Source organism: Caloenas nicobarica, chromosome 1, assembly GCF_036013445.1.
Source record: "Caloenas nicobarica isolate bCalNic1 chromosome 1, bCalNic1.hap1, whole genome shotgun sequence".
Lineage (NCBI taxonomy): Eukaryota > Metazoa > Chordata > Aves > Columbiformes > Columbidae > Caloenas > Caloenas nicobarica.
Genome location: NC_088245.1, coordinates 122,397,878 through 122,423,342, shown reverse-complemented (window position 1 = coordinate 122,423,342; position 25,465 = coordinate 122,397,878). Strand labels below are relative to the sequence as shown.

Sequence of the window (25,465 nt, the reverse complement as noted above, 5' to 3'; positions counted from 1 at the left end):
AACTGCCCATTTTTGGCCAGCGTTGGTTATCGGCAGAGGCCGTCCCTGCTGCTCTGTTCTCTCCTGGAGCTGTAAGGATAGTCTGCTGCTCTTCTGACCTGACCAAAATTGTAATTCTGGTTATTCCATGACACCTTGTATATGAAAAGTCAGTTGAGTATATTCTTTGGGCTTCAGTTCTTGGGAGTTTTGGAGGTTACTGTCTTTCAGTGCTCAGCAGTTAATACTTGCACCCTCAAATCTCTAGCTATGATTATGTAACTACTCTAACATGATTTCTGTAAAAATATTTTGGCTTAGTGTTCAATCATTTTTAGTAAGGCTTTGCTTTTTAAAGGAACATTTTGATGGAACCTGGTTAAGAGTTAGGTGCGTATGCAGAAATGCTGGAAAACCTAGTAGGTAAGGGGAGGGAATAAATACCTGATGGGTGAAATAGTTGAGACTCTAACATTTTAACCCAGGTGAGTTTCAGCTAAGAAGTATTGTCTGACTATGCCTTTACACAAGTGAGAACTGTTCTTTTATTCACTTTGTATTTGCATAGCACCTTGTATATCTGATCTGCAGATTTTTCTGAAGTATAAATAATAAAACCTCTTCTTTTTCCTCTCTTTACTAAGGAGAGCCCTTGCTGATGGAAAAAGAGCCACTATTTTGAAGCCTAATTGGCCAAAGGTTAGTTTCATTTACATTTCAAAATTGTCTTTTGTTTGCACTGTAAACCAACGTAAGAACTGAAAGTCTGAATTACAGGTTTGACCCAGATGAATGTGAGATGTTCTCATCTGCATTTAGCAGTAATGAGAGTAGAATGAACACAGTACCTTGTGGACTGACAATTCATCTTCTTCAGCCAAGTACCATAGTTTGCTTGTGTTCTCATATTTAAAATGTTATTTTCACACACTTGTAAGTGTTGTTCCACAATGTTCTCTGCATGTGTAGACAGAAGACAACATTTATTACATTGTTGTACATAGCTGTGTTATCACAATGCTTTAAAAAGAATATATGTTTGTCCTTACAGTAAAAAAATCCTGATTAATGATCAACATGTATTTCCCAGTATTCTTTCCCTAAAGAAAAGTAAATAAGGGATAGTTACAAAATTGCAAAGTAGTAGTTGAGATTAGGGGAAAAAGTGAACTTACACTTTTGCAAAGCTAGAGGCTAGCTGCTACTCTCAGTGAATTATCTTTCTGTTTCAGTGTGCTGAGTTGTTGAAAACTCTGATTATTCATCATTTGACCTGAAACAAGTGGAGGAGATAACTTTTGAGTATGATAAATTTTACTTTGTATTGTCTACTGCAGCTGTTTTTTACATAAGTTGTCTTCCTATATGTGTGAATGAATGCTTGAAATTCAAACTCGTGTCCATGTAGGGTCACTACCACTTCTGTAAGGCGCTGTCGTTACTGGGGGAACATGAACTGGCTTTGAAAGCTAATGAGAGAGCTCAGGAGCTATGCAAGAACATTATTGATGGACTTAAGGATCTTATTCAACAAAATTACAAGTTAAAGAAGACATTAGAGGAAATCAATGGTAACCTTTTCTGATTTCAAGATCTACCTTGAACATAGCAAAATTCCTTCATTGGTAACTTTCCTTTGAAAGTAGCTAATTACTTTTATTTTTTCCTTCCCTTCCTATATAATTTTATAGGTATTAAACAAGATAAACAGAAACCAAAGAAGTCACTTCTTGAAAAAAAGTAAGCAACTGTCCAATTTGCTTTTCTTTTTTTAGTGAGCAATACTTAGTATAAGATTTAAGTCATACATAGCATAGATATTGCTTAATTTTATCTATCAGTAAATAAAAATGGAAGGAAAAAAATATCAGAACTGCAACCAGAGGGCAGCCTAGGAGTAAAGAGAACTTTTAGGGACTAAATAAGCTATCTTGAGATGTGTTCTACTTCCAAGTAGTTTTCTTCAGCATAAAGTTTTACCCATGTTGGAAATAACAGGAAACAGGTACGTTTTCCTGTTTTTTGTCTGTCCATCTTGAAGTACTTCACTGTTGAGGACATTTAGTGTCTGAAAATGTCAGTGCAATAACAGAAAAAAGTGGATGTGAACTTTGCTATATGAAGTTCGCTAGGAGATTAAGGTGATTTGAGGAAATGAATGCTAGCAAATGCGTTTTGGCAATGGTAAAAATGAATGTGCACGCAAATTTGTAGGAACTTGGTATTGCCATATCCATTCTGTGCTTTTGCATTGCACAGAGAGAGTAAGAGCAAATCCATATTCCCAGATTCAGCTAACGTACAATATATGCCATAACTCTTGTATTAAGCATTTTTCTGAAAGATATTTTTGATTTCTCTTGGTCTACTTGTAGTGATGTGCTATCTGTCATTTAAAAACAGTCAAGCAAGTAAACTACTAAACAGCTTTATGTAAGCCTGAAAATTCTGGAAGAACTTAGTTTTGTTTCCCCTTCTATATTATACAAATAGAATGTGGCCTTGGGCAAGACTGCTTTTTAAAAAAGATTAATTACCCTTATTTATTTTTAAATAAATATGCAGTAATTCAGTTCTTATGCCCTTTATAGAAAATGGTACGCTTTTTTTGTTGTTAGATTTTTGCATAGCCTTGGACTATGCAGTTTGAAGGTATTAAAAATGGCTGTTTGATCAAATCCTTTAAATATGCTTACGCCTTACGCTTCTATGAGGGGTAAACTTCTTGTATTCATCTTTGGTTTTTTTTATGATACATCTACGGTATGTGCTTTAAATATGGGGAAAAGACATGAACATTGGAAGAACTAGGGTTCTCTCTTTTCACACATCAGAGACTGCAGTTCTTCAAAATCTCATTTAATAGTCTCTCAAGAACAAAAAGAAATAGAAAAAGGCAGAAAGAGAACACAATCTGATCCTAAAGATCATCATTGTCATCAAAACCAGGATACCAAGGTAAGTTGCGCTACAGCTGGAATTACAAGGCTAACGGTGTCTTGATTTTCTTTGTCCTGGAACATGTTGTTCAATGGTGTGGCTGAAGTTTTGCAGCCACTGTGTTATAATAATTGTGTACTTTCTCAGCCAAGCACTTTTTATGTAATATTTAACTACCAAGTCTATGTTCAGAACTTTGGATTTGAAAGCAGGTGGGAGCTGGTTGCTTGAATGAGAAGGAGGAGACTGTATGTTATGAGGAGGAGAGGGGTCTCTTTGGAGTTACTGATGGTGAGACTGAAGTCCCGTCTGATTTGATTGACTGTCCATTCCAATGTGCATTCAAAAGTTGGCTTCCCTTGGGCTTTAGGAGAGGATTCAGTTGGTGTGTACTGGTGTAATGGAGTTCATTGCAGGAGGATGCTTTCGCCAAAGTTAAGTCACATGCAGAGCTTTTGCTATACTGGAGCATCGCTTTGCACAGATACTGTGACATTAAGGTATTTGCATGGTTATAGACCACTATTTTCATGCTCCGTAAACAGATTTCATTTGTATGGGAAAAATGATAGTTAAATAGTTTGCTTGACTGGATTGTATTTAAAACTAGGGGTTTTGTGGTTCTCAAATATATGTTTGGCTGGTGTGTTTAAATCGAGTGTAGTGTAGTGATAAAATGAAAGATGGACTTGTGTTATTTCAGTAGCCCTTTGTAATTCTTTAGATGAATTCTTTCAATTTAAAAGACAGTTTACAAGCACAAATATATTACACTTTTATTAACTTTTTTGGTGAGGTAGGCTTAAAAGAGAAAGTGAAGCTGTCATGAGGGAGATTTAGACTGCTTAAAGAACCACTGCCAAAGGTACAGCAAAAGTGGTTTTATTGAAGCAAGATGTTGTAAAAGTGAGGCTTAATGAAGTCCGATGGCAAAGTTCTATTACCCTACTGCACAGAGGATATAATAATGTATTGGAGTTACCAATACAAGATCTTAATGCCGTGTGATACAAGGTTATGTGCGATATCAGTCACTTACCAAAGATCTGCAGTTGGTAAGGGGTCTCTCAGCCTCGAGGTGTCCCAACTCAAGGGGAGATCGCTGCTGTGCTGCCAGCTACTTAAGAAGGAGAGCTCAAAAAAAGCTCACCAGGCTGTCATATTTATGGAATAAAGTCATTGGCCCATAGTCAAACTGCATGCGATGCAGAAGATAAGCACAAGACCCCTTGTATCTGTGGCTTCCTTTGTACCTTGACCAAATTAGTTTTGGAAGAATCAACTGCTATTTAAGTGTTAATCCCATGACTGATGTTCTGGTTTCTAAGCTCATGTATGTCAAAGCTCACTGTGTCACCCTGTCACCATATAGATTGGAACTAGAGAAGTTCATGGCTTGGTCATGGCCTAGGCCTTTACCTCCTTTGGAGCCTGAACCAAATTACCGCTAGTTTGATCAGAGTTGAGTGCATCTATCACAGAAGCTTAACAGAATAAACTTTGTTCTCTGTTCATGGTTGAGTTTTGTTCCTGAAAAATACTTAAATTAAGGATACGTGCTAGTGAAGGATGACTGAAGAAATCCACTAACAAAAGCCTCTAATTCTGCCTTTTAAAAGGTAATTTTACTGTTGAAAGTGCAATGGCATACTATGTTGGCATTCTTTAACCCTGGTAGGCAGTTCAGCCCCACACAGCTGCTTGCTCCCTCCTCTCAGCAGGATGGGGCAGAAAATCCTAAGGATAAAAGAGAGAACTCATGGATTGAGATAAAGACAGTTTAACAGGCAAAGTGAAAGCTGCACACACGAGCAAAGCAAAATAAGGAGTTAATTCAGTGCTTCCAGGCAGATGTTTAGCCATTTCCAGGAAAGCAGAGCTTCATTGTGCATAGTGGTTATTTGGGAAGACGGATGCCATAACTCAGAACTTCCCCTCTTTCTCCTTCCCCCAGTTTTTATTGCTGAGCATGACATCATATGGTGTGGAATATCCCTTTGGTCAGTTGGGGTCAGCTGTCCCAGGTGTCTCCCCTCCCAAATTCTCATGCACCCCCAGCCCACTCGCTGGCAGAGCCGTGTGTGAAACAGAAGATTCCTTGACGTTGTGCAAGCCCTGCTCAGCAGCAGCTAAAGCATCCCTGTGTTATCAACACTGTTTCAATTGTAAATCTAGAACACAGGACGATACAAGCTGCTGTGAGGAAAATTAACGTTATCCTAGCTGAAACCAATACATATGTGTTTTTTCCTTAAAAAACCAAACACATACCCCCCAAAAAGTGGAAAGTTGGGGGATTTTGTTGGTGCTCACGTTATTTTAGGTGGTTTTTGCTAGCGGATGTCAGTAGAATTTCCCAGTTGTTGCTGTCTTAGTGCCCATCTCATGTCCAGTGTCATGGGGATCCTGTAAACTATTCCTGTGCATGAATTTTCCTGAGTGGTTTGTTTTGCTGGATGCATGCAGACTCTGATAGTCCTGCTGTAACAGCATGGAATTAAAAATTTAGTAATCAACCTCCAGTTTGCTTACAGACAGTTCTTTCACTCAAATTATTAATTTAAAGAAACATTTGTACCTCTTTCTGATCGTCTTTACCATCAATCTTGTAAGGTTATTGCTAAATTGTTATCATTTAGCATATTAAGTCTGTTAATAAGCTAAATAATATAAAAAACAAGATGGTAAGTAATGTGATTCTAATAGCAAGGTCAAAATGACTTAGCATGCATATTTGAAAAAACTCTTTCAGGTTTCACGGGAGGGTGGATCAGGAAAAAAGATGACTCATTTAGTGGGGAAAATGAAACCAACATACAAGGGCAAAGGGAAAGAAAGAGAAGTTCTAATTTGTTGAAAAAGCCATCTATTGAGCGCACAAGAAGTGCTTAAAGATTTTTGACAGTCTCATGAAAACTTTTGTCTGCTTTTATGCAATGAAAATCTTCATAATGTAGATCTGTGTAAGTTTATCTTCCCTTAGGATAAATATTACTGCAAAAAAAGCTAGTATTTGTCAGACTGGTAGATAATATAAGTTGATATGAATTTGATGGAAAAAGGTTTACGTGTACAAATACACTTCGATTAATGACATGTTTTTTTCTTTACCTCTTGATTGGGGACAGAATATACCATGTTATCATTGTGATTTCTATGTTTAAGTCAGTGTTTTAGTTATTTTCTTTGTTTAATTTTAGAGAGTAATATCTACTTGTTTTCTGTTAAACCAAACTAACATATTTGTCATTAGGTGACTGACATCCAAAGAACAGAAAGCAAAAGTTGGTCTCTGGACTTTCCACCAAGTGAGTTTGGTTTTTTTTTGCTATTTATCAAGTCGGAGTTGGTTCCTCCCTTGCTGTTTTTGTTATAAGCAAAAGTGTATCTAGTGTTGTTTTCAGAACAGTAAGCTATCATGTTTCACTTCCTTTACTGTTAGTGTGCAGTTACTTAAATACTTCTCTCCTGTGTTTCTGTTTTACTTCAATCATGCTGTTGTATTTTGAATCTACTTTACATGGATGAATTCAGAATTAAAATTAGAAATAAAAAGTAGAATGCTGAGTCACAGGCTAGAAATGCTTTCCCTCCTTCTGAGACAGGTATGGGATCTAAAAGGACGTAAATTTGAGAGAAGCGTGTGGGTAATTTCGGTATTCATAATTCATTTGTGATTACTAAAAACTCCATATACATCCTTAAGAAAATAATCCTGCAGTTAGAGAGGAAGGAGGCCACAAAATATTTGTCAGAGTGGATCTTTAGCTACAAACTTTAAGAGGTATAAGTTGGTGTGATTTATTGTTTGTATTTGTGTGTTTTGTTTTGGTTGACCTTTTTTTTTTTTTTAAGTGATTAAAAAACACAACCTAACTCTTTTAGTGAGAGAACTCTCACCCCTAAAAATCCCACAGTGCCAGAGTTACTTCTCTGTGGCGAAAGTGAAGTGCAAGGAGTTTTGATCTTCAAAGTGGAATCTTTCCCTGAATTTTGCTTGGGTTTTTTATCACCTGCTAGATGTGCAGTAACCAAGAAAGCATAAGATATTTCCCTGACATTCAGAAATTGTTCTTACTTATAATGTTTGTATGGAATACTCCTCCTGGATCTGGACGAGCTGCATGCTCATGCTGTATTCTAAAGCTGTGACCTCCAAGGCAGTGGGTCCTTCTAGTCCTGACCGACCGTGCAACAGTCTGAAGTCCTTGATGCCCACCCATACTGTTCTTTGCAGTTCACATACGTAGGTACTTAGCTGAATAGGTGTCAATGTGCAGAGCACTTCAAAATTTGACTTTAGGAAACTAGTGAAGATATACTACAAAATATTTTTTTACAGTGAGCAGTAGGAGAAGTGATCTTGCTCTTGCAGACTTTGAACATATGCGAATGTCTTAAAGAATTGAAGTATTTATTGGGAGATGGAAAATGTGGGAAAGGTTGCGAAAGACGAGTCAAACCAAATTCGTTGAAAAGATGTGATGCGGTAGGATAATAAAAAATAAAAGAAGAAACTATAAAGTGTTGAAATAACTTGTTGCAGAAAGCATAAATCAGGGAAGAAGAAGGGGGAAGTCAAGCTGTGGAAGACAAATCAATTTGTAGATGTTGCGAAGGGGCAAAACAAGAAATGCCTGTACACCATAGAGATTTTTAAATGAGTTTGACAACTAAGTCAATCAGACACTTTCCTGAGTGAGGAGGTGTGGTCCGAATAGTAAGGGAGGGGAGTAATTAAGGCAAGGGAGAAGATCAGCAACAACGCACCCATATGGCAAACCACCCAATCACCGGTAGCAAACATGGGGTTATAGGTGATGCCCCAGCTCCAGCAGCCTGCTGGGGACGCTTGGTGCCCAGCTCACCTGGCAGCAAGACCAAATCATTCCGATGCCTCTTGAATGCGGGTCAGAGTTGTGGCGCCCCTTGACTCCACCAAGGGTAGTGGGATTTCATAGAATCATAGAATGTCCTGAGTTGGAAGGGACCCACAAGGGTCATCGAGTCCAACTCCTGTCCCTGCGTATGACAACCCTGCAGTTCACACCATGTGTCTGAGGATGTTGTGCAGCCTCTTCTTGAACACTGTCAGGCTTGGGGCCGTGACACCTCCCTGGGGAGCCTGTTCCAGTGCTCCACCACCCTCTGGGGGAAGAACCTTTTCGTAATGTCCAACCTAAACCTCCCCTGGCACATCTTCCTGTCGTCCCCTTGGGACTCGAGAGGGTGGTATTCGACATGAACATCGTGGGCAGCGCCTGCTGCCTGTGGTGGAGGGGCCAGGGTGTCGGCAGCCTGTCGGCTGCTGATACTGGCCAAGGACAGGGTGTCTGCAGTGTCTGTGCTGCTGATAACTGGTGGAGGGGCAGGGTGTTGGAAGGATAGCTGCTTTTTAAAGAAATTGAGGAGGGAAGAGAGAGAATGAAAGGCTGAATGTTGAGAGAGAACTGAAAATTCTTCTAGAGATCGTAGGACTATGAAGCGTTGTGTTAAACGTAGTAATTTCAAAGAAACCCGTGCTGATTCCGTGTTTTTTCTTTTTTCCTGTTCTTCCTTCCTCCTGCTCCTCTCCCCCTCGTACTCACTATGTCAGTACTGATGTAGAAGAAAATATTTGACTTGGCTTTGATTTGAAAGGAGGAGTTACTCTCTGAATGACTTAGCTGATACAGGTTTACTGTGGGTGGGGAACCTTTTTCTTAGCCTTTGTCCGCTTAAAGGCTTAAGACTTGCAGTTGATTTAACATAAAGGAACTTGATGCCAGTGTATCTTATCTTAAAGTTGCTGTCCTTTTTACTTTCAGTTTTTGTCTGCATGTACTATTTTTTTGAGCATGTGTACGTTTCTGTTAAATATCTTTGTTTGCTCCTAATGGGAATGTCTAGCAAAAACAATACTACTTCTACTAATATTCTAAAATGTTTGTGGGGTAAGTGAATCATGTTTCCTGTTCAACTAATTTATCTTCTTTAGTATTTTAACAATAATTCCCAAGGATTCGCGTGTTACTCTTATTTAAAAGTATATTTTCAAAATCTGAAAGTAGTATCTTTTATAAGTTTAGTGGTACATGGGAGTAGTAGTTTCTGAAGGAAGTTCTTCTGAAATAATTTTTGTTGAATGGCTTTTAAAATTAGATCAGTGAAAAAATAGTGCTGATTAATTATTTCTTTTGATGAGAGGGGAAGCTTGTATTCCGTGGTCTTTTTAAGATTTTGTTTTGAATGATAGAGTAGTTCTTTAAGGTAAAGGAACCTTTATAATGAAGAAAAGGTAATATATCTCTGTCTCTAAATGTTTAATGATGATATGCTTGAAGTGTTTTCTGGCTTTTGAAAGGATTATTGTTTTCTGTCATCTAAACATTCATCTATTATGAGGAATTTGTGATGGTTATTGGTGTAGCTTTGGAGTTTTGAAAGCTGATGAACTGTTTTGACAGACGCCTATACAGACACCTATTCAGACCCCTGTGAGACAATTTCAAGAACTAATTCATGAAATAATTCTGAACATGTTCAGTCTTCATTATGCTTGATTTTTTTGTTCTGATTAATTTAAATTTTATGTCACTAAATAGTTTTTAATGAGAAATTACTTGTGGCACAAGGCATGAAGTGTGTATGCATACGATTTAACTTGAGAAATGGGTACATGAGACATCCCACTGGCTTGAGTGAGATTACTCAAATGGATAGATTTGTATTTTTCCACAATCAGGGTCTTTCAGTATTTTGTATCTAATCATATAAAATACTTTGAGTATCATGAAACTAACATTTTTTTTATCATAGTTATTGAAATTTTATGTGTGAAATTAATAAATTCTTTTGCCAAATTCCATTTTTTGGTAGTTCAGCATCAGCATAATAATAAGTGAGCAATATTTAATGATTTAGGTAGCTGTAACTTAGGTTTGTGTTCCAGTGCTCGAATAGCTTGAATTCAGGTGCTGGACTGTAAGTTGTCTGTGTGATTGTGTCCAATATTAGGAAGCCACAGTTGCCTTCTAAACTGTTTCTGAAAAATTAGAGCTGGGACTATCCCCTCTTGGAACAGGTAGCTGAGGCAGAAGGCAGCATTCCTATATGCCTTGTTAAATCCCTTAGGTTCAACTAGCAAAAAAATCTGCTGCTCCACACCCCTTTAATGTACCAGGTGTAATAAGGAATATCTGCAATGTGTCATGTTGAGCAGTTCTGCAACTGAATACACCAGCTACTTGTTGGTTCCTTACCAGTGCAGAAATGCCTTTTCTTGCCTTGCTTGTCTAATTGTCCGCTTAATAGAAGGCAGCTCTCCCATAAGTGGGTTTTGTCACCATTGCTGTTGAGTCGTTAACATCTTGTAAAGTTCTAACTTAAAATTCTTGAAAATTAAAAGCTTACTGCCTTAATCATGAATGTGCTCAATGACATTCAGATGCTTAATGTTATGGCTTAATTCCACAGAAAACGGTTGAGAGATTATTTTGCGGTTAATGGCATGGCTTCCTGGTTTTGACCAACTACAATAAAGTATTAAAACATGCTTCCTTCTTCCTTGTTACTAATTAATTGTTTACTCAGTTTGTAGACCCTGTAACAGTGTTAGATCTGGAAGCCGTTAAAGTGTATTAGTGAAGTTTTGTGTTATGTCTTTGACATTAAGTTTCAGAGTTAGAAATGAATCAATATCACATGATAGATTCTTTCTTGTCATCGTGATGCAGTATTTCCACATCCTCAAACAGTTTTATTTTGTAATTGGGGATATTTATCTCGATCTGACTCATACGTTTACATTTCTAAGATTAATGTGGCTTGAACTTAACTCCTTTAGCAATGTATTTTTGAAGTAGCAGACTCCTGTAAATTTTTTGTAGTCACACAGGAATATCCATAGTGATCTAGTATTCCCTTTAAAAAAATCTAGTTATCAAATAACAGTGGATATTATCAACTGCTGTTTTTTAAAACATACTGATTTATTCAGCTTGGCGTCCACTTTAATAGTTGTTACAGTATTGTAGAGTCAGATCATATCTTACAGAATTTGAGATTCTTCTGTTTGAAGTAATCCCCTTTATAGGATTAATAAAAACCTACGCTACTTAATAAAATCAAATTCCTACTGTAACACTCAGAGCTGGTTTGTTGAAAAACTTCTTGGTTGTCTTTGGTTTCCATATTGTCAGTGTTTAAGATCTGTTATTTACAAAGCAAAATGTGAGTTCTGAGTGCATTTTTTTTCCTTTGTTTTAGGTGATGGTCATTTTGTTTGAAATACTTTTTCTCATTACAGGCCAAAGTCATCACAGCAAAGGCAGGCCAAAAAACAAACCTGGTGTCTCTGAAAAGACAAAGTAAGAAATTGTATTTATTTTTTAATTTATTACTATTTTGCATTATTTAATGTAGCACTTAAAAATTAGTTAATGCAACTTTGGCTTGCTGCTTGCTCTTTGCTAATTGCTTAGTTTACATTGTTCACATACTCTTTGGGAGTTAGTTCATGTTAAGATAGCCAACTGAAGTTCTCAAAATCGCAGTTTTCATGAAGAGCCTGAGTTATTACTTGAAAAATAAGTCTTTTCCAAAGCTCAGTTGAATTTTAGTAAATGAAGGCATAATTTTAATAACTGCTGTTTAAAAACTGTTGCCCAAAACCAAGTCACACACTATACCCATAACAAAAAAGTGTTGCTGAGTTTTTACAGGACTTTGGTCATCCGAATGTGAACAACCCAGTGTTTCAAAGATAGTCATTGTGTACTGTAAGCCAGGCATGTAGAAAACAGCAGGAGGAGAGAAACTCCCTCATGCAGGTGCAGGGAGGAAAGCACCCAGTTCTGTATAACCGCAACTGTGTAACTGCAAGTCGCATCCTGAACCATTTGCTTCTGCCAAATGAATAAGACCTCTACTGCTTGCTTTTGCCAAATAGATAAGATTCTGCTTTCTTGTGATTGATAATAATAACTGAGTAATGCTTTTTCTTGTTCAAATAGAAAAATAGATGTATTACATAATCCTGTAAGTTGTAACATAAATATAGTGTGTTGAAGGGTATAAATACTTCTGTGTGACTAATAATAAATGGGCTCATGATGATCATATTGGCTGTGTCGTGAAGTCCGTTCGTGCCCTCGCATCAAAAAAGTGCTTCCTTTACAGCAAAAGATAATAGGAATCTTGTTCCAATTGTTACATTCAAACTTACACCACAACATAACTCAAACTCTATCTTATTTTCAAGGCGTCTTTGTACTAATTCTACTGTGTGTACCAAATAATTGTTAATAACTTCTCTGCCTTTCACGTGCTTTGTAAGAAAAAGAGATTTCCCTGTGAGGAAAGTATTGTAAATCAATCTCAGAACTGAATACTAGAAAAGAACTTTTACTTAAAGAGTCCTTTAGTTATTTATAGACTGGAATCTTCACTTAAAGCAAATCAGTGTCTAGTTTCAAGTACAGAAATACTCTCAGTAGAACATGCTGAATGTCAATGAATATTTTTGATGGTTTGGGGCCAAAATTAAATTAGTTGAGATAAAAAGCACAATAGATTTTATGGACAAAATGGATGCTTCCATCTATTACAACATTTAAAACAAGGTTTAACAAAAGAAATCATTATTTCCAGCCATGCTGGGGCCAACCTGCTCCAAACAGGTTTGGGGAAATTGCTGCATTTATAGGTGATTCCATTTGCCAGTGTATTTCCTCATCTAACAGATAGTTAAGGAGTAAAGAGCTGCTACTGCTGACTTATTTCTGAGATGACCGAGGCAAATCATGACTTCATTTTGTGTGGCCTTAAGTATTGAAGCTTTCAGTGTTTTAACCGGAACGGTGAAATCAGACAAATTAAGCTCTGACTGTACTTTTTTGCTTGTATACTTCTTTGGCTAGTGTTTTTCAGCTGTGTTTAGGATGATTAAAAGCAGATGAGGGGTACAGGAAAATAAGCTGTTTATATTGAAATAGAAAAGTTTCCATTAAGAGATAATTTTTAAAGGCAGATTTTTCACATAGAAGAGTCCAAGCCTTTAGGAAACCTGGAGGCTGAACCTGATTAATCAAAGTGTGACCACAAAGCCTTATCATCTTTTAATCTATATTTATTACAGTACAATCCTTTTGTTTTTCCATAACTCTTTTTGAATACCACTGTAGCTGAGACAACTGAGACTTTGTCACAAGAGAGGTCATTTATTTTATTTAACTGGCTTGCTACTGACTTCTTTCTCCTTTCATTTTAAGTGGAGCAGGGGGCGAAGCATTAGAGGGAAAAACATTAGAATTCACTATGGGAACAAATCCTCTTTAAAGTAACTCAAACATCTGCAAAATTGCTTCTCTTATATGGGCATTTATTAGACCTATTAAAAAAATACAATATTTCTCAACAAATGAGGTGCATGGTCAGTTACAATCTTATCTCTGTTTCTATTGCTCAGCTTCCAAAAATCTAAGGAATCCTTTGACATGGTAAATAATTTTATCTCAGCAGATGAGTGTTTGCTTTCGAATGTGGGCCCGAACTGAATGTATGTTAGGATTGAATAGCAAACTTAGCATTGAGGATTTAGTTTAGAGTATCAAGCAACACTTTTCCTCTTCGTTATTCTTTCTCCGTTTTCTAGTTGTGCACCGTGTTTCTGCTGAGGTAGTGGCAAGAAAGAGCTGGCAAGAACAACTCTCTTCCTCTTTCCTCTGCTCTCCCTGCCTCCACCATGTATAACTGCTACATGTAGTTGATTTTAAGTGTTGGTTGTGCTAGGATAAAGGATCTTGTACTTGGGAAGAGTAGAGAGGGGGAAAGAAGCCTAAGCACCCTTCTTGTAGTCCTGCCTTTGGTGTAGGAAAGTTCTGTAGTCACCTATCCTACCCCTTCATAAGCTCAACTCAGCTGAGAATAAGGTAGAAAGGATAAAAGAAAACAAATAAAATCATGGAGAAGACTCCTGCTTCCCTGAAGCCCTAGCGATTCCCAAGCCAGGAGTATATGAGCTATACGAGTAGTGTCATAATCCTTGATAGCATCACAGTACTTGTTATCGCGAGTGAAAGCATGCCATAATAATCTAGCATGTAGGCAAATGTGATGTGGTTGATCGAAGTGCAGAAATTTGTCCCTTGAAAATAAGATTCCATATAAAGTACATGTACAAACTCATGCCATTGTCCTGTTATTTGTAGAGATCACCTTGATTTGAAGACAGACTCTAAAGCCATCCAAGATAAACTCTTCTGTACTGCGCAACAGGTAACTGGGAATTTACTACCATACAACCTTAAGCATAAATGATTTGTCACCTTTTAGCAACACTGTCCAGAATCTTGGTTCATTCAAAAGTTTTATACTTCATGCTTGGCTTGACTTCTATCAGGAGACAAAGATTATATGATTACACTGATTTATACTGTCTTGGTAGTCTTCTTTTTGCTTCTCCTCCTGTAAGACCTTGCACTGGAAATTAGCATAACAAAACTCAGCCTAGTCACAGCATAACTCAGCTAAAACCATGAATTAGTAAGATAGCTCACTTGTATCTTCATTTGTAAGAAAAACTACAAAAATCACTGGGGATCATTCAGGGATTTTTAATACCTTTCCCAAAGTTCTGACTAAACATGTTTTCCTGTGTTTGATACGCACATTTGGAAATAATCATAGAACATTATATTGAATGGCTGCTTAAAATGCTATACAATTCATAAATTGAGAGTTTTCCTTCTCAGGTCTTAGCAGTAATGGATGATGAGCATCCCAAAGCTCTTTAATGAAATCATGGGGACATACATAATTAGTCATTTCGTCTCTGTTAATTTGGGGAAGTAGATACCAGAAATCTCTATTCTAAATAATTACTTCATAAGAGAAAACTGAATTCAGAAGGTGCAGGTTCTGCCTGCACTAAGACCCTTTAATTCCTTTAACATAGCTGGTTTTGTAAGGCTAATACATTACTAGTATCAAAAGTAACATTTTTTTAGTTGGCTTAATTAGCTTCATGTGTCATGTAGTTGAACATTAAATTAATATTGATTGTTCTGTTCTAGAACTATATGCTCTGACGGCATTACCTTCTACCAGTAGTTCTAGGAAATTAAAACATTAATAAGTGTTAAGCGTTTTTTCATTGACTAACTTCTGCGTTTTGGTCTTTTTGGTATCTATTTGTAGTTTCCACTGCCTCTGACACTTTTGTTTATAACTGTCATTAGATCATGGGTATTTTCTTCTGTTTGTCGTTTTGGGTCAGTTGATAGGATGAAAGCAAAGTAAGATTGAAATTTGTAGATGGTCAGGAAAATACGTTCAGGACTTGCAGTAAATTTAGTATGTCAAAAGCTTAATTCAGTTCAAATGAATGCAACTAAGTACACCATTAGAATGATTAAAAAAAACCCCACAAAAAACCAACAACAAAACAAAAAAATCCACACAAAAAAACCCCAACTCCCCCAAACAACAACAAAAAGAAACAAAACCCATAAACCAAAACAACAAAACCAACCAAACAAAACCCAAACAAATGAATATAAAACCCCAATCAAAATGAAACAAAACCCAAACAAAACCCAAAACCCCCCCACAATATAGGAACTCAAAAGTTATTATGTTCCGGAATCTTCCTAGTCTTTCAATTTCTCTCTGCCCACAACCCAGTCTTCAGAATTTCAGGCTGAAAATTTAACATATTGAGGAGTGGGGGGCAGGGGGAGTGGGGCACTTTAATTAGAAGCTTGTAAAGCAGGGTTACTTCATACTGAAGATTAATTCATACTGAAATTAGGAGCTGGCCTAAAATACACAGGTGAGACTCCTTGTTCTTTGTTTTTTTCACTTGTGATTGCAGAAGTAGGTGTTGGAGGAGCTTTTAAAATAGTTGAATTACTTTTACCCTGCCACAATGATCTTCTTCCCAAAGCTAGTTTTATTTTAGTGTTTCAAAAGATGAAGAGAGTACAAGTTCCTAATTCTCCCACTGCTGATCTTGATTTACAGTCTCACTGCTCGAAATTCCCACAGACTTCAGGAAGTATCTATAGTGAAAGGTTATTGGCATAATGTGTTCTGAAACCTTCTAGCATTAACTATTATCCTAGATGGAGAGAAAGTGTAGACAGAATGAAATAGTTCTGAGGTTTTTCAAAAATGTTTGTACACAAAATGGAGTGTACAAGTGGGGAAAGGCATAAGTCTGGTGTGGGGTTTTTTAATGTGTAAGAAGGATTAAAATGATGCTTGAACTAAACTTGAAAGTTTCTGGAGGGAAAAGGATCTAAGCTTAAAACAAAAACTGGATTTTTAAGAGATTAGCAGCAGTAGATCCATGAAAATCTTACATTTTTAGAAGCTGAATTTAAAAGAAGGTTTTATAAATATGTACCTGATTTGCTGCTTCTAAAGTGGATTTGTGATAAAACTGAAAAAGGAAAAGATGGTTTTCTTTTGGACTTACTGTTTTCCTAAATATTTTAGGTTGATTTGACTATGTTGCTGGAAGCGGTTAAATCCCTTGTTCATGATGGTTATACAGCCTTGATGGACCAGCGGTGTCACAGTGCTGAACAAGCATTTTCACAATTGCTGAGCATTCTGAATCCTTCAGAATTAAAGGTAAACTGAGAGGAATAACTTAGTTTATTAGAGTAATTGAAGTTTATGCTTTCATTAGCAAGTTTCATTCTTTTCTTCCACCAAAATAGACATTATTACTGAATTGTTGCCTGTGATGTTGACTACAGTGCCAAGGGTTTCACTGATATGTGTACCAGAGTTTACAAATGAGAACAGGATAGTAGCATAGGATGTAATTTTGTGATGTTCAGGATACACATGCATTTCTAGATGCAATCGAAAAAATGTTTACCAAAATAATAAATATCTTATTTGATAAGAAACTACTACCCATTGTCTGTTTAACTTTTATTCATAATAATTTAGGGTAAAAAGAATTTATATTCTTCAGGTCACATAACTCTTTGATGGCAAGTACTGCGAAATTTTGTGTGTGTGTATGTAGCCAACCAGCCATTGACCTATTTGCCATCCTTGATTTCTTTAATTATTGTATTGTAGTATTAAGTTTTGTGTGACTGTGTGTGCACATGCATTGCTGTGTTTCAAGCTCCCATTTTAGTAAGGGCTGCTGCAGTGCCAACAAGGCTGTCCAAGCAAGTAATGCACCAATCCATCTGGAATTGTGACCTAGTTTATTAGGAAGAAATTTCATGTATTTATTTTAAAAAATCTGCTCAAATTTGAACATAAAATACAGCAAAACCACACTACACTGCATTAAGTCAACATAGTAAGGCCTGTAGCTGTAGCATTTCTAAAAGCAGGCGTTTCAGGCTGTATCACTTTGAAATATATAGGGGTGCCAAATGACCAGCAGTAAAAGTGTAGTTAACCTTCACTTTTTATGATAATTCTAACATAAATCTGGGTAGAGGCTATGATAAGAAGGATGAGAAAAGAGTTCCTTATCTCTTTTGGAGTGAAGATCTTCAGTTCACAGTAGACAGTAATCTAGTTACCAGCAAAGTGTTTTTGTGCATTCTACTACAATAATTTGACTCTATTTGCAGCAACTGAATCTTCGTATTATTAATTATGTCGTAATCATCTATGGACATGCCACTGCTCTTCTTGGAATAGGACAGCCTGAGGTATGATATTAAGCCACTATACTGCTTTTGTTCAAAATTTTAGGTTAGGTGTTCGGTCATCCATTTTTGTCTCTTCTTAACAGACATAAAAGGAGCGGGTAAGGAAAGCTTGATCTTTACTGGTTTTGGATAAATTAAGCTACCAAATAAAATTTCCTTTTAAGCTTTCAAATGAGATTCTTAAGTATTAATGAAATATAGTCAACTATTTTTCCTCTACTTTGTTGTAATGTGGTCAGGCACTAGTCTTTCTAACACAAACATTCTGCTTCTAAAACAAGAGAAAGGGAATGCTTTTAGTTCTGGAAAACACTAGACCAGACATGTGGGTTGTTTGGAGTTTTTTGGGGTGTTTTTTTTTTTGTGGGTTGTTTGGAGTTTTTCAGGGTGTGGTTTTTTTTTTTTTTTTTTTTCCTACAGTATTAAAATTCATTGTAAGACACTGAATATTTTTTAAAATGTCTTGGTGTTTGTAACTCAGTGAGAGCAATCGTTTAATTTCATTATTTCGGAGGGAGCCCATGTTTACAGAATAAGTTTCTGTTTTTAAAAAAAGGGAGGACTTTCTGCGTGATCATAAGGTTGCTTAATTCCCTTTACTGTTCATAAGAGTGATCAAAGAATAGGGCATACTGACCCACTCTACTGGAGCAAAAAAAGGAGGGGAAAAGTGAAAAGCTGGCAAAGTGTCACATATGTTTGTCTGAACTTTATTTTGAAGGCATTGACTAAGGCTGAAGACCAGTTTAAGAAAATAATTGAACGGTACCAGGAAGAAAGATTTGGTTGTTTAGCATACTATGGAATTGGAAAAGTATACCTCAGACAAAACAGGTTGGTATAATATAAAGCTTAAAGAATTTATATGAAAAAAAAATCATTTGCGAAACTGGTGTTTTTTGTTTTTCGTTTCTTTTTAAATAATTTTTTGTTAATCACTAAATTCATACAGCAGGCTGATTTATTACGACTCTGTTACTGCTAAAGATGTAATGGAAACCACTGAATTGAATGCACTCCAGGGCACAGGGATATGACTGACCAACACCTGCCTGTAGTGGAGGAGAGCTGATAGGAGAAGGGCAAAAAACCAGTAATCTCAGGGGAAAATGCATTGTAAAGAAACTTAACTTATCTCAACACCAGGGAGGCTGGAGGGTAACCTTGGTTTTAGATAAGGCAGCTGCACCAGTGAGTCATCGGGTTCCCTGAAACAGATAAAGAATAATGTCTTCCTGAGCTGGCCGGACCAGCATGGGAGGGGTGGGAGTGCGTTCGTGGCTCAGCTGAATGTTCAGTGCAGAAGCTGGACAACTGATAGACCGGAGAGCAAAGGGCTTGAGCTGGCCTCAACCCACGTATTCCTGCTGAGATTTCTTCCCAGCATCTTGATGGTAAGCATATGGTGATTGCTAGTGGGAATCACGTTTGTATCTGTTCGACTGGGTATTGCAATTGGTATATGTTACGCTTGTGTTAGGATTTCAGTATATCACTGTATTGCTCTGCCTCATCAAAATCCCTCATAAGGCTTGTGGTGGGTTGGCCCTGGCTGGCTGCCAGACCCTCAACCAGCTGTGCTCCCACTCCCCCTCCTCAATGGGAGAGGGGTAGAAAATCAGATGAAAAAGCCCAGGGATTGAGATAAAGTCAGGGTCACTTGCTAATTACAGTCATAGGCAAAACAGACTCATCTTGAGGAAAAATAATTTATTATCTGTTAAAATAGAGTTGGATAATGAGAAGCAAAGTAAGAAAATAAAATTACTTTCCTCCTACCCCTGGTTTATCCCAGGCTCAACTTTGCTTCCTCATTCCCATTTCCTCTACCTCCTCCTCCCCGAAATGGCCCGGGGGATGGGGAATGGGGTTGTGGTCAGTCCCTAACAGCTTCCTTCTGCTGCTCCTTCCTCCACACGCTCCTCCTGCTGCGTTGTGGGGCCTCTCCACCAGCCGCAGCTCCTTCGGGGCACATCCACCTGCTCTGGAGGGCTCCTGCATGGCTGGAGTGTGGATACCTGCTCCAGTGGAATCCTCTCCAGGGCCTGCAGGGAAATCTTTGCTCCGTGCCTGGAGCACCTCCTCCCCTCCTCCTTCTTACCTTGGTGCTTGAAGGGCTTTCTCTCACCTTTTTTTTCTTTGCTCCTTGTCATTTCTTACCCATATTTTCCCTGAGGTGCCATCATCTTGCCTGAGAGGCTCAGCTGTCCCCTGTGGTGGGTTTGTTGGAGCAAACTGGAACAGGTCGTGTCAGGCACAGGGCAGCCCCAGCCTCAGAGAGGCTGCCACTACAGCACTGGCTCCCACCCGACATTGCCACATAAACCCGATACAATGCCAAATAAATAAGTTTGATATTAAACATTAGGCCCTTGTCGTGTGTAATATCTAAAAGCACCTGGTCAGGGATTGTTGGATGCTGAGAGGAGATTCTTCCTTCCCACTGCTGCAGCATGGCCAGGGGCTGTCCGAGACCCAGGAGGTATTGGTGTCCCAGTCCCACAGGTGCGGGTGTTGTTTCCTTTGGCAGTTTTGACCCATAATGGGGCTGCGTGTGTGTCCCAAAGAGGTGTGTACACACACACCAACACAGCTGGCCACCCTGACTACCCCAGGCAGAGCAGCTCCCATGTATAGCACTACATGAACTCATAAAATACAAGTACAGGTAGCAGTGTGCTGTACCTACTCCCTGGCTGGTCAGGGTTGAAGGTCACTAGTGAGCATACATGTGCTGTCACTCTCTAGATTGACAGGCCCACACGCATTCCTGGGTCCCTCGAATATAAGTGGAAGCTCTCAGTCTGCCTCATGTCTGTGCCTGGACTCTGGGCCCCTCAACCAGGTTGGCTTACTGGCCGTATACTGAGGAGTCCTTAAACAGATAACCTAGTGAACCAGCTGCTCTTTCATTCCACATTCTCTACAGTTACAATTTTGTTTTCCTTGGTTCATAAAATGAATCATCTAAGTATTACAGGCCATGTAGAAGTTATTTGTATATGGTTGTCAAACATTGGAACAGGCTGCCTAGGGAAGTGGTTGAGTCAGCATCCCTGGGGGCGTTTAAAAGACATGTAGATGAGGTTCTCAGGGACATGGTTTAGTGCCAGAGTTAGGTTATGGTTGGACTTGATGATCCTGAGGGTCTCTTCCAACCAAAATGATTCTATGATCTCAACATGTTGTATCCGTTTCAAACTTCAGATTTTCAGATGCACTTGACCAGTTCATGAAATCACAAACAATGGTTAATCACAGAATTGTACCTGGAGTATTAACTTGGCCCACAACACCTCAGGTTATTGAAGAGACACGAACAGAGAAATTACAGGTATGTTAAAAAAAAAAAAAAAAGGCATAAAAACCTGATTCTGTCAAATGGCCTTTAAAAAAAAAAAAAAGGTGTCATCCTTCTCCCTGCCTCCTCATTGTCAAGGCCAAAGAAAGATTAGGGGCAAAAGGGAGGTGTCAGCCTGAAGCAGTCAATGCAAGCACTGCTGCTTATTGTCTAGTGTTGTCAGGCCCAAGGCATGGATTTTGTAGCGCAGGACTCATCTTGCAATGATAAATTTGAAAACCTGGGAAGCACCCTGTTTATAGCACAAAGGTGGAAGCTCTGTGTCAGGCTCTATGCATGGGTATTTCTATGTAATAATATGGTTCTAATCTGCTGTTTCATAATGGGTTACATTCTTAGTTGCACATTACCAAACTTTAAGTAGATGTGAATACTGTACACAACGTAATGCTAGAGAGAACTGTTTAAAAATTTGAATTAGGTAACTGTGAAGTTGAAAATTTCTGCAGTGATGCTATATTTAAAAACAAATAGGAGAGCTTGACCTTGTAGTTATTGGTTGATGCAGTGGGAGTTGTATGGTAAAATTCCCTGTTTGACTTCAAAACTCTTAACTTTTGATTCTGATGCTACAGATTGCTTTCTCACACTGAACAGCTTTCTTAAAATTATTATTATTACTATTGCTATTGTTTTTAAACTATAATTGAGTCGCTGTTATTTGTGAAGGGTTTTTGGTTAAACCATGCCGTGAGAGGTAAGATGTATGAGCTGCTCTGCATGGAAGCAGTTTGACACAGTCAAATATGCTAGGTTATTTGGCGTATGAAGTTGGCTATACTATACTGACCTGTTCCATTTCTGGTAGAAGCAGCCGTGCTGTTGTTTCTTAAACCAAAGCTGACCTAAAGATTTCTCGTAGATCCCCAGCTGACGCCACAATAGCCTGGTGTTGCAACGGAATTTTTTTACACAGCTTTGATTCACCAGCAATTTAGGATTTGTTAATATTTCATGGTAGATTACAAGGCCAGGCTCTATAATTACTAATTGCACTTAATCATCAGGCAGTTTAACGGAGTGATTCAGTGAAATTTGTTAGAATCAATCGAAACAGCGACTTAGTTCAAGATTCATAAATGGCAAGGTTCACACTAAACTTACAGCTGGGTTTTCATAACTGAAAACACACATAAAAGGCTAAATTAAAGCGTACACAGACAAATAGGCAAAACAGTTTTAAAATTAAAACACACACACACAAAAAGGTTAACCTATGATTAAAGTTTCCCTTTCATGAGTTTTATAAATTACCCACTTGTATGGGTCAACATTCATCAGCAGATGATCGTCAAACTGCGTGAAATTAGGTCTTTGGTTCCTTGTGAAATTGTCAGTAGATGATCATTGAATCTTCATGAAATTGGCCCCGAAGAGGTGTCCCAGTCAGGGGGAGGTACGGACTCTGAGACCGCTGCAATCCAGGAGAGCTCCAAGGGTCTCACTTTAGGATCGCTATTTATAGAGTTGCAAGGTGATTGACTTTGGTCAGTATTTTTTCATTCTGGCCACAACTTCACCAGGCAGCCCTGGGCAATGATCCAGTTTGTAGAAGTTTCAGGTGCAATCAGGGGGCACCTGATTGTCCCAACTCACTCTCTGGTCAAGACATGAACAATGTTGGCCTGCCCTGTGATCACCAGGCGAGGAGTGATTAGTTGTCCCAACTCACTACACCCTTCAATCAAGACAAGCCCATTTATCCCCTCGGCAGGCACATAATGGTGGCCTGGCTAGTGATCAGGAGGTGAGGAACGCCTGTCTGTTTATACTCCCTGTGCTTGTGATCAAAGCAAGAACACTCGTAACAGGATGTTGGCTTATTCTTGAGATCTCCAGGTGCCCCCTGGGGGTCTGTACTACCACACTGGCCACAGTAATACGTCAGTGGTCTGGGACTTCTGGAGAGCATACTGCAAATATCTGAAAAGCTGTAGCTGGTCGTTTTTATTAATCTGGGCTCAATGACAACACTGTGGGACTTGAACTGACTTGCAAGGAAGCCACCGAAATGTCTTTACCTCAGATGCTCTTCTGGGAGATCTCACTAGCTGCAGTGCAGGGCTGGGGCTGAGCTGTCCCCGGGAATGTACTTGATCCTGTAATGCAGATCCCACGTGAGGCTCCCCTGAAATGCTGGGAGATGATGGAAATGAGCAGGCACTCCATTTTTGTCACATTATCCAAGTAATCTGGCTCATCATTTTGACAGTGAAAAACTTACTATATTCTTATGTGTTTGGAATTGGTCAGCATGTAAAAAACATTGGTCCAAAATAAACCTGCATGCAGGGAAGCCATAAGTACTTGGCTGATAGCAGTTCAAATAAGCCTTTGAATATTTTGCCGTAAAAGGACAATCTTCCATAGCTTTCACTAGAAAAGGGTTGTTCTTTTGGTATTGGTCCTCTGCTGTTCAGAAAGAGATGTGTGTTTCACTGCAGTTCCCTACAAGTTTGTAAGTAATTGGTTATTTTTGTGGTTTCTGTGCAATTTATTGTATCATTTTATGTTTCTCAGTTGACTTTAAAGAATTGTATTGAGAAATGCAAGTTCCCTCCAGAACCAGATGCAATTTGTCGATATCAGCAATGCCGTGGCCACTCCAAAATCCAAATATATTTTACAGACCCAGACTTTAAGGTAAATTTTTAGTGTAAAAGGGTTTGGGAAATAAAATTTCGTGTTTACATGTTTTCTGCCTCCTTTCATATTAAAGGGCTATCTGGAACACACCATCTTATCCTAACTACTGTTAAGTTGTGCAGTGTTTTCTAGTTTTTTTTTTTAAAGATGTGAAATTCATATTATTTCTCAACATTAGGGTTTTATACGTATTACTTGCTGTCAGCAATGTAGAGTGGAGTTTCATATCAGCTGTTGGAAAAAGTTGAAAACAACAAACTACAGTGATAAAAATGACAAGGTAAGAGCTGTGTCAGACAATAAGCATTTTATTTTTTCTTGTTTTAGTCAAGATTCTATCATTCCTTTAGCTTCTGGTAAGTGTAGTGCTAGAGCCTGGTGTTCCACCGGCATAACAATAGCAGGAGGAGAGACAAGGAAGGGGAGTCTTGTGCTAAGTTGTCTACACATGTGAGTTTGGGCAAAGCTTGCTGTTATCTACAGAAGAAAGGTCTGTCTGTGTGAAGGCTTAGTATGGTTAGCCTGTTTATCTTACATCATTTATGTCTGCCCACATGGAAGTGTTATTCCTTCTACAGTCTTGTTGTTGAACCAACATTTCGATGTTAAGCGTGTCTAAAGGAACTTTACAAAATACAGTGTTGGCAGCCAGTATAAGATGAAGTGAAATCCAGGCAAAGTGTGAACTCATAAAAAAATATTCTTAAAGTCGACCCTTGAACGTGAAGTTGGAAGAGAAGGGGCTTTGCCATAGCTTTGGGAATAACGGGTATATGCCACAGATGGAGGATCCTTTTGATTTGCAGTCCTTGCCAAGTCAGCTGTCACTTGCTTTCCTCCTCCAGTAGGAGTGCTAGCTTTAATTACCTTGGCCACCTTCAATTTAAGAATCTGTAATCTGTATAAGAACGTGGACTTTATATGAATTTAAATGTCTTTGTTGTCTGTATTATCTTCTCTTACAGGATTTTCTTCAAGAATTGTGTTTCACTCCTGATTGTGCAGGCCTTATTTCAAAAATAGTTATTTTCAGTTCTTCAGGTCTGGTAAAATGTGAAGTAAGTAAATGTTCATACAAGATATGAAAATAATCTTTAAAATATTTACTCTGGTAAAGGAGGTAAAGTGAAGATGAGAATGTAACTGCAAATGCATAAGTAATATGCTATCATAAGTACAGAATCTGTGCATTATTTAGGAATATTAATTACCTGCTCTCTTCTTACCTGTTCTTCTGGTGGAGCAGGTTAGAGATGTCATGGATGGGATCTGGAGCTTTGTTTTATATTTAGTTTGTGCAGCATGAGAGGAACTGTTAGTTTAACTCAGAGCTAATCTGGCTAAATGAAATAATTGTACTGGAAGGGTGCTCTTACGCTCTACAGAGACACAGGAAGATGGACGCTTCTTCCCCGAGCAGTATTGATCTGTGAGAAACATTAAAAAAAGACTTAAAGTTTGCTTTCTGCTTACTGGTAAAGCAAAACAGCTTCCAGTTCTTCCTTGCTTTGTGTTACCTTTCAACCCGTCTTTTCTCCTGATAAAGAAGTATTGCTATATACCAAGTTGTAGCAGTAGAAGATAATTTTAGGTAGACCTTCATGCGGCTTATGTAGGCTGCATTATCTCTTTTATAGTATTACTTTTAATACTTTCCAAAGCATCAAATATTCCTGGGTTTTGAGTACAGCAATGTTCCATTGTAACCCCAATGTAATTAATCTGATGTCACTTATTTTGGTAGTTTGAACAAAAAATCACAAAAGCCAAGGAACCACCAAGAGCCAGTATTAAACAGAAATGTTCAAGGTAAGCTCTCTACTGTTTAAAACTAAGTTGAATCAAGTCGAGAACAAAACAGTTTTCT

General features: G+C 38.2%; 1 protein-coding gene across 3 annotated transcripts in view; it reads left to right on the top strand.

The window, feature by feature from the left end:
- TTC3 (tetratricopeptide repeat domain 3) overlaps positions 1–25,465 on the top strand; it is a 67,865-nt gene that overhangs the window by 16,986 nt on the left and 25,414 nt on the right. For all 3 annotated transcript variants that reach the window (XM_065626997.1, XM_065626995.1, XM_065626996.1), the window contains exons 11-25: positions 624–678; positions 1,388–1,550; positions 1,671–1,719; positions 2,814–2,937; positions 6,173–6,227; positions 11,207–11,267; positions 14,109–14,175; positions 16,399–16,536; positions 17,511–17,591; positions 18,313–18,425; positions 20,799–20,925; positions 23,473–23,595; positions 23,777–23,878; positions 24,564–24,656; positions 25,343–25,407. In XM_065626997.1, coding sequence (XP_065483069.1) covers positions 624–678; positions 1,388–1,550; positions 1,671–1,719; positions 2,814–2,937; positions 6,173–6,227; positions 11,207–11,267; positions 14,109–14,175; positions 16,399–16,536; positions 17,511–17,591; positions 18,313–18,425; positions 20,799–20,925; positions 23,473–23,595; positions 23,777–23,878; positions 24,564–24,656; positions 25,343–25,407 — 1,416 coding nt within the window. The remainder of the gene's footprint in view (positions 1–623; positions 679–1,387; positions 1,551–1,670; positions 1,720–2,813; positions 2,938–6,172; positions 6,228–11,206; positions 11,268–14,108; positions 14,176–16,398; positions 16,537–17,510; positions 17,592–18,312; positions 18,426–20,798; positions 20,926–23,472; positions 23,596–23,776; positions 23,879–24,563; positions 24,657–25,342; positions 25,408–25,465) is intronic.